The sequence below is a fragment of the Stylophora pistillata genome, chromosome 1, assembly GCF_964205215.1.
Source record: "Stylophora pistillata chromosome 1, jaStyPist1.2, whole genome shotgun sequence".
In the NCBI taxonomy this organism is placed as follows: Eukaryota; Metazoa; Cnidaria; class Anthozoa; order Scleractinia; family Pocilloporidae; genus Stylophora; species Stylophora pistillata.
The window spans coordinates 28,341,975-28,361,603 of record NC_142519.1 but is presented as its reverse complement, the minus strand read 5'-3'; the positions used below and the strand labels follow the sequence as shown (position 1 = coordinate 28,361,603).

Genomic DNA, 19,629 nt, shown 5'->3' with positions numbered 1-19,629 from the left:
CAGTTTCACTTACAAGTAAAGATTGAAACTGAAGAGCGAAACGACTTCTTAAAACTGAAGAGACGCGATTTAAAGTAAAACAATTGCGCAAATTAAGTTAATGGTTCCATTCAGAGACAATTAGTCAAATGATTTTCTTTTGAATTGCTGTATCTTTCTCTCATTACTAAGATCGCACCTTTTACCATTTTAACGCCCAGCTTTCCATACAGCTCTGTTTTTCAAATAATGGGTGTTCGTGATCGTTATACAACTTAATAAAATATCGCAAATTTAATACTATTGATTGTCTAAAGCGGGTGCCCGGACAAATTTTCGCGAGTTAAGCAATAAAGTTACTTTTTATTCTAATACCACCAGTTTTTTAGTGGACTCAATTCAATTTATATCACTATGTGTCTTGTATCTGAGAAAATGGTCTGCTCAGCTTAGCCTAAAGTTGAAGAGATAAACTCAATGGCAACGCCGGATGGTAATCAATTAGCTTGACAAAATGTGCAAACAACAGCGGGATGAATTTGGCTTTGTAGGACGATGTGAATTCTTCGGTTTCTGGAGCTGAGAACCTTAGCAAGCCAAACACGCCGCGTAATAAGGTGATCTACATGATCTTGTAGAAACCAATTCCTCATGGCCCATACCACGAAACTATCGCACTGGGTTACGTTTGTGGTACTCTAATGAATAAGGCAAATCGATCACAAGAATTGGACAATACAAAATCGACTAACCCTGGTTCTTCCACGAAGGTGGATTTCTTCTCTGGTTGATAAGGGGTGGGGTGAAAAGAGAACTGCGTTCGTCTTGTTATTCCTAGGTACTCAGAAACGTGGGTCGAATCAACTTACTCACAGTTCGACTTCAAATTGACAAGTTTTTGTTGTAGTTAATGAGCTACTATGCATTAATTATTTGCGCATAAAGGAAACGTGACCGCAACATCAATCGGAACACTTGTGTGGTGACAGTCAAGTCGCAGGTAGAAAAGTTTTCTTTTGTCTTCTTCTCCTTCCTCTTGAAAGCAAAGAACGAAAATGCAATAAAAATAATGGCTTAAACTTGTAGATTATGAAGCTTCACTGGTCGGGCAGATGACTTAGAACATTGGGTAATAGCCCTGTATAAGCCTCTGGCTTCTTTAGAATAAACCACTCGTAGAGGTGCCCTGAAACACTGCAATCGAAAATTGGTGAAACCACTAATGGTCTTCGCAGTTCCGTCGTACCCAACAAACCTTCAGCTTTGCAGAGGTTAAAGTGAATCTGTGCCACGCCCTCAGAAGCTTGACAGATATGGGTGTTGTCGGTGTTTTTCACCCGTCGGTCCTTAAAATAACCGTACAGAATATCATTTTGACAGGCATTATTAAAAAAAGGTGTTGTACATTGGTCACCTGCGCTGAACTGAAAAACTTAGTGTCTCATTAGTGGCGGATGCAGAGGGAGGGTCAAAGGAGTCCTGACCCCCCCCCCTCCCCACACCCATCAAACTTGTAGTATTTTTTTACTCCTTGCAATTGTCTAACGTCAAAATTCTAGCAATGACTGGAACTAATAGGACGTCACGGTATTACCTTTTGTTTAACCATATGTCGGTTGAAGAGCAATAAGCCGAAGAGAGAATCTTGGGCGGAGACGGTAAGAGGGAGTGTTAATTTTGTTCCACCAGTTGTCTGAAGAAATTTCTTACCGGCGAAGGAGAAAGAAAAAATTAGATTACTTGAGTAGATTGGAAGTCCACATAGATCCAGTCACGTGGTATAGGATATTCTACCAACAAAGCTAGGAAGAACTCGATCAGTCGCTTCCAGCAGTGCGAGAAAGGAAAAAAAAAAAGGCTTTAAAGAGAATACTATCAGGAGATCAACTTCGTAAACTGCATCCAAAATCTTTGTACGTATAGCACATCAAGTCGCGTTTAATCCGCTATCCCAGAGTTTACTATGAAACACCCTGAAACTATGAAAAGACATCCGTGTAAAAGTCTGTTTCAGTTACAAAGAATTGTACTTTCATCTATTCCAAGACTGAAGCAATGAAGAAATGAAAAACAAAATAGGTGAGGACTACGAACAAACTGCATCAAAACTTTAATTTTGTCAAGGATTCCTGAACACCCAACTCCTTTCAGGAGAAACCCGTAAAAAGCATGCGCAATGATACAAGGTGTTCCCGAAGCCCGGTGTTGCTTGAAACACCCACATTAACCGTTCATGAGACTCCTCAGTAATCCTCTCGTAAGTAGTCAAGTAGAAATACACAGACTAGTAGACTGTCCACAAAAACAACAGCAAAATTGCGATGACACCAAATGCGACTTGGACTCGACACAAGAGATCTCCTGGATTTCGACTGGCTCCCCATTCGCCCACAATATCTGAGACTGCCACAAGAACATCACCGTGATCACTCGACGAGCATTCGTTCCCAAGTCAGGCCACAACCTAAATGTACAGGCAGTCTGGAAAAGTCCCCCGCACAGTGTTGTAAAGCGCATTCAGAGCATTCCATGGAAATGCGCTATAGAAATCGATATATATATATATATATTATTATTATTATTATTATTATTATTATTATTGTTATTATGATCAAAGATCCTAAGATGAACAGTGAAGCTGCTGTAGTGGATATCTCTGCAACCTGTGTTTGCCCCGGTCAGAGAAGTCAGAGAAAAGTTAGCGCTTGCATTAAAATGACGTCCATCATATTGCACCCGCTTCCCTGTAACCCAGATAGAAGTTCACGTGATTTTAATTCCAAATCATATCACGTATCACAGGTGTAAGGTTTACGGAAGTCACGTTTTCCTTACATGTATCTTGTAAACCCAACTTTTTAACCTCGTAGTTCGACGAATCCCTTCTAAACAGTGGTGCTACGTCTACCTGTGTGAAGGAATTTCATAAAAACATGGGTCGTGAAATATTTTCACACCGTAAACATCACCAAAAAATCACCAGGAGTCAGCGAGGGTAAATCAGGGCGTCGGCCAGGATACATCGATTTCAGTTAGGTTATTCTTTTAGCTGAGAGCGGGGAAGAAGCTTTGTGGTTTGTATGGGTCTTGTATAGTTTCTTGTTGCCGAAGTTAGTTTGAAATCAATGGAACAAAGCCCATCGCTGCTCTCCAAATCATCAATCTTCCTCACAGGCGACCAAGGCCTACCGAAATTCATTTTTAGTCACTTTCCGTGAGCAAAAGGTCATTTGCGATACGAAGGGCGATGCGTGACATCTGCAAGGAAATAATTACATAATAACATTCGTTTCTGATTTACGGAAACGTGATTCTCGTCTCACAACATATGGAAGTATTTTGTTACAACCATGTTTGGTATAATTGCTCCGGTGATGCGCGCGCACTGATTGGTCAAGGATGGCGTCATATCTCGCAATAGTCACTTCGCGCGTGGTGATTAGCAGAAGCGCTAAATTCCAAAATAGCTATCTCGCCTTTTGTCAGTGTTAGAGGAACTAATGAACTAATGAAAAAATTCAATTTCGAAGAGCACAAGAGATGCTATCAAGTTTGGAGCAACACCTTTAAAAAGAAAGATATGACGTTTTTGCTGACTGAGTCAAATGAACCTGTTAAATTTTAGTGGAAACTGGCTATTTATCTCAATACAAGCAATCAAATCGACTAAAACTGAATGATTTCAACATCAAAACAAATATCTATGACAAAATTCAAAAGCACCGAAGCTATTATACTAAAACAATTATTTGCATCAGGCTCAGTGAATATTGTTAAATAATCCCCTTTACTTTGTCTTGGCAGAGTATTAACTCTGGTCTTGGACGGGACTATTCAACAATATTCAGCTCAGTGAAGGTTCAGTGTGGCTAGATTTAACCAGACTGAAATTGACCTATCGCAAGGCCTGGACCAGAAGCCTCTTTCTCTGTCCCTTTGTGATCTCTTGACTTCATATAACCCTTAGAGAGCCCAATTGAGCATTTTGTAAAAAGCTATTACACTAAGGAGTTTGATTACAAGGGCCTTCATGCTAGCATGATGGAACGTGTCCTTTGAGGCTACACAGCAAAATGTTTTGAAAATTTGGGTGGCAAGAGCTCTTAAGCATCAAAATTGTTATGAAACCATGCAATTAGGTTAATATGATAAAAAATGCATCAGCATAGGATGATGGAATGAGTACTGGTAATTCCACTGGTTAGGGCTGGCGTCAATTCAGATTTGATTTGATTTGTTTATTCATAAACTGTATTCCCTTGGATAATTAAATGCCCACCCTCTATAAAGCACCCTTCCCCAAATAAGCACCCACCTCTCAGGGTGTACAAGTAATTTCCAGTTTAGGGCTAGCATCATTTTGGTTTGTTTTGTTTATTTATAGATACCATATTTCCTCAAATAAGCTCCACACTCTAATCCCCTTCCTCCAAATAATTGCCCACACCCTTAGCCATAATGCCATACAAGCACCCATCTCAAATACAGCAACCTGCACCTTCTCCTTCACTTTCCTAAACAGTAGAGATACAAGGAAAACTTGTTTTATTATCACTTTATTAACCGCTTTGTAGCTTCAGCTACATTGGAATCAGTGCAGGAGAATAGTTTCTTTCCCATTCCAATTACTTCTATCTCCATGTGCTTGCATTTTAGTTCCTTCCTTTACATGCATTATCTGTTTTTTCATCTATTTTTTCAATTTTTGTTCGATCACTGTGCTATTTTAATATTGTACACTTATTGTGCATTCAAAATTGTCAGATATATGTGGAAATGTTAAAGAAAAAGTTACCTACATTGAGGGTCCCTATACGGTCCTTTGCACAAAACTCAGTCACATGAAAATATTTGACCTTTTCATGCATCATGAATAAAATCCAAAACTCTTTCACATTCACACAAAATTCAAGAAAATCACGTTGAATTAATATTTTTACTTTTACTAGTCTTGAAATTAGTCTTATCAATTGTTTTATTTAAGTGGTCTGTTTTATGACTTTCATCAATCCATATCAAGTCCATCTCCTGTCAAAACCTAACCACAGCCATTCAAGATTATGAAGTTATAAACTTAATATAAATGACAACCAAAGTAATAGACTGATAAGTATAAAACGTAAATCATATATTAAGTACTTAGGGGTATTAATGGTAGTAATCTTAGTTGGAAATATCATATCAGCCACATCGCCTCCAAGATCAGTAGTCATAAAGGTATAATATCTAGATTAAGGCATTTCACTACCTTTGTGATTTTTCTTAGTATAAATTAATTATATAGATCTCTTATTTTTCCATATATCTCCTATGGCCTTACTTCCTGGGGACAGGCAGCCAAAATGCACCTTAACAAGATACCCCTTCTTCAAAAACAGGTAGTCCGCTTGATGAATTTTTCTAAGTTTAACGTTCACGCTGTTCCACTTTTTATCTCTACCAATATTCTGCCTTTACCTTTAATCCACTTGTAGACCCATTAAAGATGATCATTATAACACACGATCTTCTACTCAATGCTGGTAACTTCTATATAAACTACTCTCGACTAAATCACCACAAGAACTCTTTTTCCTTTATGGGCACAAAAATTTGGAACTGTCTTCCTGATGTTTTGAGACAGCTCCCAAAATATAGTTTCAAGAAAAAAATAACCAAATCCTTATTTCAAATCCTTCTAAACCAGGATTCTTATCCTGATATTGATACATTATAAACGAAATGACAAGAAACTAGCTTTCATTAAAATAAAGAGTATTTTGATCTTTTCCTGTTTTTAATTATGTGCTTGTGGCTTCGTAATTAGTATATCTATCTTTTTTATTCACTTTTGTAATTGACATCTGTACCTTTGTAATTAGTTATTTATTTTTTGTCATTAGAATAAAAATTATATTAATATGTAATTGACACATTTCTCATACTACCCTCCTCAATTAGTTTCGCTATTTTGCAGGTAGTCTTCATTTATAAGTTAAACTGTGAGTATAAATAAAGACGTTGTGGATGTTGTTGTTGTTGTTATCAAGAACAATAAATTATATACATTTCCAAAATCATAAAATAGCTGACAATTCATCACGCAAAACCAAAAGGGTTCACATTTAATTCAGCTCTTAATTCACGGGACATGTTTAAATAAAGGAATCTGTTCAGGTTCAATCACAATTCATGAATAAAAAAAAAAGGCAATCATGATTCACGAGAAAAAAATTGCTCATGCAATCACGCTTAATTCATGTAAAAAGTATAGGGGACCCTCTACATTCAGGAAATATTTAAATTGTGTGATCTCCAGCAATGCATGTCTACTGATTCAGATTTTTTTCAATTGATAGAAGCTTTTCACAACCTTCTCGTCAACCATCAAGCATTAATGGTTTTGATCAGGTTTTTTCACCATCTGTTGATCCTCTTCGTTATCTTTTAAAGGGGTCCAAGGAACAGAGACCTGAGTGTCTTTTGATTCAAGCTCAACCTCTCCCTTTGTTTCATAAGGGAACACACTTACAATTTGAAGTGAGAATTCAGCAGTTCCCATTCAGATATCAGATTGGGACTTTTTTCATCCAACTATATTGGTTATTTATCTCCTACCTGTCTACAATAGTTTAAACCAGGACTCCAAAGTGTTTAAAAATATCATTTCAAATAAAAAGAATTAATCAACTGCTCCATAACACAAGTTTGTATTCCTCAGCAAGGGATCTTTTTCTGGATAATGTCTACAAATTGGTATAAACTGTTTGAACTTGTTCCTAATGTTGTTAGTGAATAAACAGAACAGAACAAAATCAGCAAAACCCTGGCTGTTATCACCAATTCCCTGAAAATAAACAGGAATGTTCAAATTAGAAAAAAATCAAATACCTCTGAATGCTTTAGTTCAAATTCACACAAACCTGCCGAAAAATGTTTTTATGTTTGACTGGCTGTTACATTAGTTATATATTAGTTATATTAAAAAATTAAAACTAATGTAACTCCCATTTTACTGACTTCCAAACTACTATGTACTGGATTAATCATTTATATGTAAAGGGGTCGACTGATGGGATCACATCCAAAGGAAATGTTTGATACAATATCAAACTCTCCATATGTTCCACAAGAAGAGACAAGAAAATCTGGTAGGAGAATCTTGCAGTCCATCAGAGGTCACATAAGGCATCAGCACATCCATGCACCCCCACAACTGAGGGTTTTAACCAGAAGGAGGATGTACCTCATAATCTGAACTCTCTAAACCTCAGATTTCTAGATTTCTATTGCCTAAGAAAATAGGCAAAAAAAAGTCAAATAATAAAAAATTTGGACTGAAATTCTTTAGTTATAATCTGAAAAATAAAATATATCTGGAGAGAAAATTTTCAATTTCAATACAACAACAAAGGAGACTTAAAGATTTCATCAAGTAATGAACTTACTTGGAGTATAATGAGCCAATCATGTGCCACCGGCTCAGGGAAATAAGCCCAGAAACGGATAAACCTAATGGTTCCCCAGATGCGTAAGAAAATGAACACCACAGGAATTAATGTTAATTTGAGATCTGCCTTTTTTGCTGCTTCAACTGATTTCAGAGTCAGAAAATGGCTTCCTGGAACAAATCCACACTTCAGCTATAAAGAGAGAAAACAGAATTAACACAAGATAAAATGTCTGCATTTTCTAAAACTGACTGTCCAGCCCTCTTCTCGGTATAAGCACTTTGTCACAATTCCATACCCTGTTTACACTGTTAATTATGCAGGTCCTATCAACGACAATTTGACGGATGTGCAACTTACATGTGGGTACTTTCTTGATGTATGAGAGAGGTGTACATGGAATGGGGCAGCAGAGTGGGATAGGGTAGAATCATTACTTTTAAAATCTCAAATTGACAAGGATGGAAGAATATTCTAAGATGAGAGAGCCAAGGGGAAGCAAGGTGAACACTAAAGTTGACCGGTAATGCCACATCATTGTTGCAACATAGGAAGTTTACGTCAAACGGTTAGCACCTACCTCTCGTCTAATTTTCACCTTAACTAGAACGTAGAACACGGAAATAGCAATGTATGCCAAGATTTCCCATCCCTTTCCAGCGATTAACATCCAAATTATCGTCTCATTTCGTTTTGTAGGACTGTATTTGATCCAACACCATCCCGAAGATACCATGTCATGTGGATTTCCTACTGCATTTAACTCATAGCCTACCAGCGCTATCACCAAAGGAATCCCCCATGCCGTAACATGAAACAACCACATAGTGACTCTCTCCGTCCTCACGGTAATCTTTTTGCAAATAGTCAAATAGAAATAAAGGGATAAATACAAGGTCCAAAAGAAAGACGACAAAATAGCAGCGATGTTGACCGTCGCTTGGAGTTTACAAATTTCATTGTCTAACTTCTTTTCAATATTGATGCCTAGTATGTTGAAGCTGGCCACCAGGAAATCACAGACCGATATGAATACGATCATAAGACGAGCGTTCGTCCTCAAATCGGGCCACAGCAAAAATGTGCTTACAATAATGAAAGATCCCAGAATAGAAAGCGAAGCTACTGCAGTGAACAAGATCTGATTGGGAGGCTCTTCTGCAATTTGTTCTTGTGCGTGGACAGTTGTCGAAGAAGCTTCAGTTGTAGTCAGCTGAAGTAAAACGCGAGAAATAACTTCCATCCCCTTGAGTGCAGACCCTACGATTAATTTTTGCGACCTTCTGACTATTTCATCGCGTGATGTGATCTTTTGAGATTTTGGAAGAAATTCACAGCTCTCTGTTGATCAGTTCCTTCGAATCACGCAAGTTATCACGTGATGTTTCTTGGCAATAACAACTAAACGGACGCGCGTGTGCTGTTTTGCACACGCGAGGTAAGACTCCGCAGCGAAATGCACCAGTCCACTAACTTTCCATTCGTAATTAGGCATACAAAGAGGAAATAAAGGGAAGGGGTAAGGAACTCGGGGAGAAACATAAAGAGGGAGACAGAGGGAAAAGTAAGTAGAAGGCAGTGCAAAAAGTGAGGGGAGAGGTTAAAAGGAGACTCAAGAGGGAAGCAGAAATTTCTTTTTTCTGGGGAAGGGAGGCAGGAGTGGGAAAGGCAGGGAGAAAAGTAAGCAGAGACTGAAAAGGAGAAGAGAGAGGCAGTGAAGATGGGAGGGGCAGGAAGAAAAGTGAGGGTATGAGGCAGGCTTGATAGAAAAAAAGTAGAGAGATGTAGTAAAGATTAGAAGGGAAGGGAGGAAAGTAAGCAGAACAACAAGAAGGAGAGAGTTACATAACAAGGAAAGCATGGGTTAAAGCTTGTAGAAACATGACTGTAACTGCAAAAGTAATACACCAAATTTTTCCATCAGAGAAACACATTTATGAATTTGTTTAGGAAGCAAACTGTGATTTCATGTTTGAAAAAAAAAAAAATGAGAGGCAAGAGTTCTATGTTTAGTAACAAAGCAAAAAATGACTGTACCAGTTAAATCCCACCCAGGAATTGCTTTTGAAAAACATTATCATAAAAAAAAAAACTGAGTGCTGCACTGTAGTGCCTCAATATAGTACCATATTTCAGTGCCATATTATACTATCACAGTATGTCCCAAAAGCATAATGAACTTAATATCTTTTTGTGGCTGTTTTGTAAAGTAATCTTGTAGCTGACCTGCTGTAACACAAGTCCTTTCTTTACTGCTTTTTAGCTATTTTCCCTTAACATCTGACTCATTGATAACATGCTTATTCTTTGATGTGTCGCATAATAATTTGTGGAAAGGTCTGTCCACAGTTTAATTCATGGTGTAGCCTTGTCCACTCTCCTCCATCTGAATAAGTACAGAACCACTTAATTGGTTGTGCTCTACTTTTGCATTTGTGTTACTTTGTAGACATGCTTGAATTATCTCTTATACAGACAGACAGATCTACTTTAACTTTATTCCAGCCTCCTAAATCATTTTTGGAAATTAACTGAGTAGCCTCCAGATTTCGGATCTTGTTGAACCTTGAAATTGTCTGTAGACAGGCCAAAAGGCCGTAGAAAAACATTTCCCAAATCTTTAAGTTTCCCTAGACAAAAAAAAAACAATGTTACCTGCGGGTGAGAAATGAATATGGTACACGACAAATGCATGAGTTTGCAGTGTTCATGTCATGTGGTTAAATCCAAACACACAACCACCTCTAAACCTGAACAGCCCTCTTTTTCATGGTTTTCTTTTGTTTTCAAGATGGGGGTGTGTATAATTTGCCAGTGCAGGTAACCTGCTGACTTAATGTGTGCTTCCTACCTATAGTGTGGGCACCTTTTTGAGGTGGGGTCTTATCTGAGGTTGGGCTCTTAATGAAATAAATACAGTATAATTATGCATTTGCATGTGAACCATTGCTTGCATGTAATTTTCTCCTGCATGCACATGACTACATTTCCACAAATAACACGCCCTTGACATGCATGCAGGTGCTGTGTATGTATGTGTCACAGCATGCACAACTTCAAATCTTTGGAATTTCTCAAAACTGTAATTAGGAAACTATTTGATAACTTTGGCAAGGTTGTAGTGGTGTTAACACATTTACACTGTGTCTATTGTTCATGCAAAGGCTATATAATGCACACAATGCAATGTATTTTGCCAGTGCAAGTACCTAATGAAAAGCATGGAACATTTTTTCAACACATACCCATCATTTCCTCTTTCATTTTTTCATGCTTGACCCTGATTTGTTCAGGAAGTCTCTTCAGATAGCAAAGGAAAAAAAAAAAGGTAAACATCTCATCTAGATCAAATTAACAGACCTTTCATAAAAGTCTGTTATCCTCTGAAGTATATGGGTAATATAAATAGCATATTAGGACAGATAAATTGTGTTTCAGTAGTTCACAAGACTCATCATGAGTTCACAGATTCAGGAAAAGGAACAAACTTCAGGTTACAGAGACATGCCTGATAGTTAAATTATAAGAGGATCCTTACATAACTCATTGTTGGTTTGACAATGAATGTAGACAATGCACATGTAAGAAGGAAATCATGGTAAATTGAGGAGCTTTCTCACAATGACACGATAGCCATTTAAATGGGTCTGAGTTGGCGACAAGTCAGTAAACAATTCAAAATCATTTACCATCAGTGCTTCTCTCGCCACGTGAGATGAACGATCCATATCAAACACTTTCTGGTAATCTTGGGACAAAGTAAATAAAAAATCATCAACCTTTTACACCCTAACATCACTATGCATATAATTCTCCAAACTGTTCTCCATATTTTCGCTACGGTACTGAGATCAAGAATTTGTTTGACAATCAAGAGCTTCTTTAGTTGTTGATCATTTCCTGTATTCTCATGACCTTAATGTTTGATTTAGGGGTGATATTGTAAAGAGAAATTAAATGCTAGTTGCCCTTAGGGGTGAAAGGGTTAACTTTTACCACTCATTTGTATTTGTATTTGAATTTGTATTTATGAATATTTAGACAGGGTAGCCCAGTTCAGCATAGCTGGTTTAAATGGGGCCCTGTAACACCCACCCATCCCACCCCAGGGGAGGACATCCACCACACAGTAATCTTGTGCGTGGGAAATTAACGTCTCCTACCCCTAACCCTGCAGGAGATGGGGCTTACGGTTTATTCATCCTTATCCGAGAAGACTAGAATATCTATCCATTTCTTGATATTATAGAAAGGTAGCAAATACTCCTCAGTTATTTTAAGACCATGAGTATTGGTCCGGCTGGGGCTCAAACCCTTGACCTCCCGCACAACACAATCCAGCGCTCTAACCAATTGAGCTAACCGGGGGGCAATTCGTTGAGGGGGCGGTTCATTAAGGGGGTGGTTCATTAAGCAGGCAGTTCATTAAGGGGGCGGTTCATTAAGCGGGCGGTTCATTAAGGGGGCGGTTCATTAAGGGGGCGGTTCATTAAGGGGGCGGTTCATTAAGGGGGCGGTTCATTAAGGGGGCGGTTCATTAAGGGGCGGTTCATTAAGAATCAAAAGTTTTCTCCTCAACAGGACTATTCTGAGATTACAAATGGAAACAGGCAAATGCATCATTAATGCCTTTTTCAATTATAAGAAGGACCACACTATACAATGCTATCTAAAGAATACTGTCACAGAAAAAGCATTTTTCTGTTGAGTGAATAGCCACAAAAAGATGTGCATTGTATGCCTGTTACCTAGGATAATTAATTTTCAGATAGTCTTAGAGAAAGGGGTTAAAGCAAGGAAACCTTTGGGTAAATTGGTCATGATGAAACAAAATATATTCATAAGTTGTCATTTTCCATTGAAAAAAAAAATACAAATTAAATTGAATATACTGCCATCTACTAGACATAAATTAAATATGATACATTTTACTTAAATTAATTTTACCTTCCAAGGCCTCTTCTAATCTGTCCTCGTGTTCAAAGCACTGAGCTCTCCTAAGTCTCACTTTGAGGTAATCTGAGTCTAGGTCTAAGGCTGTACAGAGAAAACAAAGCCACAAGATAAATGAAGGAAACTGGAATTGAGCATCATGTCCATATAAGTAAAAGAACAGCTGCAAAGTATTACAGTGCAAGTTCATAGTATAAAGACAGTATCATTAATTTTTATTTTGGTTGTATACTATACTGGGCAATCATAAAATAGTGCATTTCACTTGTAATACTTTTGCACAATATTATAAGTTACAAAATTTAACCCACATAAACATTTCCATGATATTATCATATTACACTTGAGGAAAAAAATTTATAAAATTAATGCAAAATCAATAATCTCTACCTTTTGTGCAGTCATCTATTGCTTCCTTGTGTTGCTCCTATAAATAAAATACATATCTTTGAATTAGTCACAAGATAGGTGAGGCTAACCCAAGTTAATAGTAAGATTATTATCCACATAAAATATATATGTGCATAATTGATTACTTGAGGAAATACACAACATTGGGTACAGTGCACATACTAACTGTCAAAGACAGTGTAACTGCACAGAAAGCAAACAAAAAAAACTGTTTGTGTTCATTACCCAGTAATCATCAGAAGCCTTTTTCACTCTGCAACCTTTCCCTAAATCATACGGCTGATAACCAATCATTAAATGTGATAAAAGAGCAAACATACCATTTTAACCAGGCAGGCTGCTCTGTTTGCATAAAATATAGATTTTTCCTTGGTAAAATCATTTGGACATATCTTTATTGCACTGGTGTACAGTTCTCTAGCTTCAGGATATTCTAAATAAAAAGTAAAAGAAATAAAAGATCAATGGCCTTCAACATAAATTCAAATTAAATATTTGTAAATTAAAACATGACGATCTTTCAGAGTATAAATAGAAAAAGTAAGGTGGTAAGTTTCAAAACTTACCATCTTTCTCATTCCATTAACAAAACACAACACTATTGACATTGCCAACATTGCCACATGCAGGACACATGTTGCATGTGAACTTCGTAGAGGGCCTGGGTCACCATAGAGTCTCTATGGAGCTGTACATTACAACATCACTGTCAGTGACTTCTTTTTTATTCTTGAAGTCTGGCAGAAAAATTGATGGCATCGCTGTCTTTGCTGTAGGAAAGTTTTAAAATCTAACCACTCATTAAGTACAATAGTATATAGAAAATAACTTTGCCCTTAAAGAGAGCAATGGCTCAACATTTTTACCCGTTTGGCATGATACACATTGAAATAAAAACAGAAATGCAAAAATACCTTAAGATCTCTTAATTTACTACTGACCATCAAGAAGGTTATTTTCTCATCTCAGAGTATCATGTGGCAGCCGAATATACCCCATTTCAAATCATTTGCAAGCTATTAAACATACACATATACTTGTGAAAAATATCTGGCTGTTATCCTCGTTAGCTCAGAAATGTATTAATAGTATTGTACTTCATCATGTTCAAATAGAACAAAACATTCCTGATCTTTAAATAGCTGCATGGCAAGAAGTCATTGCAAGTAGATTTACTTGTCAATAACTTCCACATCAATGATCTTGGTTAATATTTTGTACATCACATCAATATTACCTAAGGTTGAGATAAAAATACAAGTACAATGCGATCATAGTCAGTTCTGTTCAGAATCTTTCACTAATTTAAAGATGACAACAAGGTTTTTTTCACAGCGTATACTGTACAGGTAGGTCTTGACCCTAAACCAAATTGTCTTGAGGAAACATTGTGCTACTACCTACCAGTTCTGGGAGAAAATTTCAAGTGCTGATTAGCTAACAAGTACATTGTACATTGTGGTCACTCACCAGATCTTTTAAAATAATTATTGCCTTTTTCTTTAAATTCCTGTGCCTGTATTTTTCTTTCCTTAGTAAAAGAAAAACAAAGTAAAAGAAAGAGTGACAAATGATTGTGTTCATAATCACTAAATTAAAAAAATCTAGGCTGAAGTTCTGTAGAGAGCTCCACTTATCTAAATCCGAGACAAAATCTACAAATTCAACAACAATGTAGATTACCGGTAACTCCACTTGATTGACATATGTCATCAAAATTGACTTCAGGTGAAACTGATACCAAACTTGTCTGATTTGCAATTCTCTTTAAATTTTGACCCTTTTTATATCAAATATGTCACCAGTTTTCACTTGCCATACAAAGCATTAGTGCCGTATGAAATCGAACCTCAAAAATTCTAAAATTCTTACCTCCTTTTCTTCAGGCGTTAACCTTTCTTCTTCCTCCACTACCTCGTTTTCCTCCTCTTTCTCCTCTTCATTCGTAACTTCACTCGACTTCGCTTTAAAAGAGTCGCTTTTTTCATCTAAATCCTCAACTGCATCTTGAAATGTTTCACTTTCAGAATCTTCTCCAGAAACATTGTCCAACAATTCTTCAACTATTTGAGCGTTCGCAGATAATTGAGACCTGTTTTTTAAATGTTCATCTTTGCTTACTTTTTTCGCCGCGCACTGTTTATACTTCTCTCCATTCTCATCCGACTGTTTCTCAACAGATTTTCTTCCTTCTTTAGAATCTTCGTCCACCTTAGACGCCATATTGTGTGAAATTCACTCAACGTCGTGTAATCGAATTGAAAGATGACATGTTGTGAGTAAGCATCTCTTGCATCGCAGGCTCATACAAATTCTATAACCATTTATTTTTTTTCTACTTAGTCCGGCTTAGAATGATGGTGATTTCATTTTACTTCATTCTTCAAAAGCATTTGTTTTTCTGATATCATGATAGGCGTTAATCGAAATATAAAATTCAAAAGCAAATATACAAATGAAAAATGAGAAAACGAAAAAAAGAATAAACTCACAACGTTAAAAAAAAACCAAAGATAAAAGTATTTTTAAATTTTTCTTCGTTGCAAAATTTTTTAATAAATTTGTATCTTTGTAGCACGATTCTTGAAGATATGGCAAAACAGGGGCACGTAAACCATCAGACGGAGCTAATAATGTGACACTTTTTAAGGGCTTATCGATTCTCGCCGCGTCACAGTCATGCATGCCGCAGTGATAGTTTGACAGACTAAGCAGATTCACGACTTAACTGAGTATTCGTATTCACACATTGATTTTTATAACATAACCAAAGTAAAGCGCGCGCTCTGATTGGTCAATTTAGCGTCCCCCATTTTCCCATGGGTGTACGCTGCTGACGTGAGCAAATGCAAAGACTATTTTTCCGCGCGCGCTTGTTTCTTCTGGTCGCGTAAGATTTGTTAAATAAAAGGGAACTCTTTAGCTACAATGTATCAATGTTCTGTTACAAAACAAATGGTAAACACCACAGCGTACACTATTGAGTTATGGATGCACGCGGGAGGTTTGCTAAGCACTCAAGAAGCTAGAGTCGCTCTCGGCTATCGCCTCGAGCGACTCTTACGCTTCTTTCGTGCTTAGTAACCTCCCGCGTGCATCCATAACTCAATAGTGTACGCTGTGGTGTTTACTATTTGTTATTATTTGGGTTTATTATTGTTCTTTTTCCATTTTTTGGCTTTTGTCTTCTTTTCCCAATTCTTTTGTTTGTTTAATTCGCAAGGATAGGGAGGACACCGTTGTATGGATGATTGCTAAAAGTAGATCGTTAATTGCGAGAAGGGCCGGAAAGATACAGAGTTAAAGAGCTAAGTGAGAGCGATCTAGAGAGACTAAGAATTAACCACGGGAAATGCACGAGCAAAGGTGAAATTAATGACGTTAGGTCGTTATTTGCATGTCAAGACAAAGACGAGATAAAACGTTGATTAAATCTGTAACTGCAGTTTGAGATATTGGAGTTCACACGGTAATAGATCGTATAAAAGCTATAAAGGAAACACAGCTGGAAATGGCAAAGAATAATTTTGATTTCGCTTTTTTTAATTCATAAAATCACAACATATGTATTACACCTTTCATCCGCGTTATTTACAAGACAATGGAGAAAAAGTTTTTTTGATGCTAGGGGATCAAGATATGTAATAAGCGACGAATTCGGAACCATTGGCGTCAAAATGATTTTCAGTTACTCTATTACAGACAAATTTACATTTTACAATTTGTACTCTAACAGGTAACATGCGAGAAGTGACGTGGTTTAAAGCGAGTTAATTCTGATTGGTTGTCAATCACAATAACGCTTGTAAAACTGGCCGATATAAGTCGCTGTACTAGCTCACTAGAGAACCTGGCATCTTCGACCTGAATAAACTCGGTAAGTACACATTCGATGTACTAACATGTTTTGTTATTGAAGTATCATGCAGTACTATTTATCATAAGAAATCGTCTTATTCAAGGAAGCTTATCTAGCGGCGGCAAAAATCTGCATGATTTTGAAAATAATACCAAGAAAATAAAAGCCACTCAGAAAAGAGTTGACAAGATAAAATTGGCTCTGTAGAGAGATTCGTAGAAAAAAGCAGTCTCTATGTAATGGTTGAAACCGACTCACAAGGATATTTCAGCATTTCTTTTACCCGAAACCAACTTGCTGTTTTTGTGCCCTCTTTTTTCCCTGTGTGTTGAATGCTTTGAAACTTTTAACCCGCAGTTCGGTAGCATTCTGCCTTTTAGAAGCAAAACCGTGCAATCCACTTTTTACCTAAGTGTTTTCCCGAGATAGGACTTGAGGCTAGAAAAAAAAGAAATTAGATGTTGGTTGAATGTTAGAGCTCGCGTGTGTGTATATGTAAACAGTACAAAATACCTTGAGCGCGCCAAACACACAATACTCCTCGCCAGTTATTGTTTCCTAATTTCAGAAATGGCGACCTTTCACTAATCGATTTTCTTCCTGTCAGTGCGTTATGCTTTTCCTCTGGGGTAACCGTGTAGTCTCTCATTTTGTCGAGAAAACATTTACACAGGTTTTGCCTGCAGGTGGGTTTTTTCTTGGTGGTTTTGGTGGTTTTTCAAAACACTTTAAGACTGATATTATTACTATCATTAAAAGTGACAGTCCTAAGAAATCTTTGATGAAAATTGTAATCAAAGGATCAATGTTCAGTACTTTTTGTACCCTAGTTTCATCCTAGATTATAGTGATCATATATATCGATAGGCAGAAATTAAAAAATGCTTGAAACGTGTACACAAACATACTCAATACCTTTAGTTAGGCATATATTAGGATCAGGATTTAAACAAGGAAATATAGTAACTGTTGTTTGTTACCACGAATCGATATGTTTTTCCATTCCAGTCATGCAACAAAAGTCACAAAGATCCAAAAACTCTGATGAAACTGAGATGCAATTTGAAAAACTTTTGATGGGGTGTAAAATATTTATCATGTTATCAGAATTTTTTTTAAATATATAATGCTCGGGGGTTATTTTTCCTTTTTCAAAATAGCCTCCAGCTATAGAATACAATTTTTGTTGTTCAAAGAAGCGATGTACTACGAGATCCTAAACATGATCAATTGAAGTTCAAAACATATTCGGGTCTTATAAGGTATCTGCAAGGTATGTCTAATTACGTGAGTGTAATGATATTTTAGTAAATAAGTCGTGCCCTAACCCGATATTCACGCTGTTTTATCCGATGCTAAACATGTGGGTGGAAACCGACTGAGCGAAAATCACGGTTACAATTTAATTTCCTAGCAAGGTTATAGCGAGTTAGGCTCAGTAAGATCAGGAAACATAGAAATCGTAACTTGGCGTCTTTCCCCAGCGCTAATTTAGCTCACAGAAAACTCGACTGAAATGACAGAAGCGTAGCCGACACCGTGACCTTAATTTTATCCTATTTTTACTGGTTTAAGTTTCTAGTTCATACACTCTTTTGGCCTGAATTCCAACTTTTGTCACTCATTTTTTGTAAATCATAACGTATAAAATTCTACCATGTACTGATAATATTTTGCTGCTATGTTCGTTTGTTCAAAAAGCATTTTGTGAGTACTCTTGGTTGAGACAAATTAAACTATTTCCAAGTAAAGTAACCTATTTGTTTTATTCACTAAGTAAGTGTTTCTGTATTTCTTTATCGTCAAGCGTTGCTAATACACGAAGCTGTCAAAAGACCTGTAAGTCTTTGAATCTTAAACAATTTCTCCTAGTGTTTTGAATGCACAACAAATTACCCATCATAAAATTCAGATTATTTCCAGGTTTAAAATGTCCTCTGCAAGCAGATAAACTAGTTCACTTTTGATATTTCTTCTAGTCAATTAAAGGATCACCTGCCTCTACATCCCACATTGCTCTTAGGGAAAATAAAAAAAAAACTTTATTGCTCTTGAGGCCATTAGCTAACAATTGTTATTTTTTTGGAACCACCTGGGGAAATTTTTAAGGACTTTTTTAAAAGCAATACAGTATTCGTTTTGGCTGACGTGGGAGACAAGGCAAAGAGCTTTCATGTCCTAATGAAACTGTCTAAAAAAAATCTCATTCCTCCACTGACTGACACGGTTCAATTGCGATACTTATAGGTAGGCAAGAAAGGAAGGAAATATCAAGGGAGGGGAGGAAGAAAGAAAAGCCGGAAACACGAGAGACCATAGTTTAAGGAAAGGGCGAAGGAAATAAGAGGGTGTATATGTTATGAGCGGGAAGTTCTTATCCCCAATGCAAAACATGATTCTTCAAAGTTCTTCATTTCTGGCTCCAGTTAATGCCTTCTCACATTAGTTTTAGAGCTCTTGAAATGCTGGAGTTTATTGTTCAGTTTGTAAGTCATTTATGATCATTGAATACTTAAACAGAGAGATTAGAACCCGAAACACTGACTGAGTTTGTATTTAAGAGCGCGACATGATAAAATTATCGTAAAGAGCTAATGAGTCACGCGACGAAAATTCGGTGTTGCGTTCGCGCAGCCGCGCAAGACTGTGCTAACTAGAAGTTCAATATCAAACCTGAAATGTTATTTAAAACCGTTTGAGTCAGTTTCGTAAAATACTGGTGAAGTCCAAAACTGTGGTGGAGAATATCACGATAACTAACTCCGGGAAGTTGAAATGATTTAGGAAGCGAGTATACAGAAAGCGGAGACTTACAAGCTTCTGTACTTTGACATCTTGGAGAACCTATATCAAGTAATAAAAGCGTTTCTTTTAATAAAAAAAACAAAAAAACAAAAAAAGTAATCATACAAATGGAAGGAAAGCCATGCACCCTACAGATTTTCCCAACAATTTTGTTTGATTACATTAACACTTCTGCGGGCATGATTCAACATT

General features: G+C 36.9%; 3 protein-coding genes across 3 annotated transcripts in view; all 3 read right to left on the bottom strand.

Annotated features, from left to right (window-relative positions):
- The window catches only part of LOC111322755 (uncharacterized), a 3,626-nt gene extending 2,729 nt beyond the window's left edge, over positions 1 to 897 (bottom strand). Inside the window, exon 1 of the mRNA XM_022925922.2 lies at positions 732 to 897. The gene's annotated coding sequence lies outside the window, so the exon portion shown is untranslated. The remainder of the gene's footprint in view (positions 1 to 731) is intronic.
- Positions 898 to 4,507: 3,610 nt separating this feature from the next.
- Positions 4,508 to 9,174, bottom strand: LOC111322731 (G protein-coupled receptor 157). Its single transcript, XM_022925893.2, has 3 exons — positions 7,990 to 9,174; positions 7,407 to 7,601; positions 4,508 to 6,805 (listed from the first exon to the last, which is right to left on the bottom strand). Exons 1-3 carry the CDS (start codon positions 8,650 to 8,652, stop codon positions 6,641 to 6,643), a joined length of 1,023 nt encoding a protein of 340 aa, XP_022781628.1. The 5' UTR covers positions 8,653 to 9,174; the 3' UTR covers positions 4,508 to 6,640.
- Positions 9,175 to 9,321: 147 nt separating this feature from the next.
- LOC111322732 (tetratricopeptide repeat protein 1) lies at positions 9,322 to 15,023 on the bottom strand. The gene is made up of 8 exons (XM_022925894.2): positions 14,646 to 15,023; positions 14,244 to 14,304; positions 13,094 to 13,206; positions 12,753 to 12,789; positions 12,357 to 12,446; positions 11,099 to 11,157; positions 10,655 to 10,709; positions 9,322 to 10,039 (listed from the first exon to the last, which is right to left on the bottom strand). Exons 1-8 carry the CDS (start codon positions 14,994 to 14,996, stop codon positions 9,924 to 9,926), a joined length of 882 nt encoding a protein of 293 aa, XP_022781629.1. The 5' UTR covers positions 14,997 to 15,023; the 3' UTR covers positions 9,322 to 9,923.
- Positions 15,024 to 19,629: the final 4,606 nt, after the last annotated feature.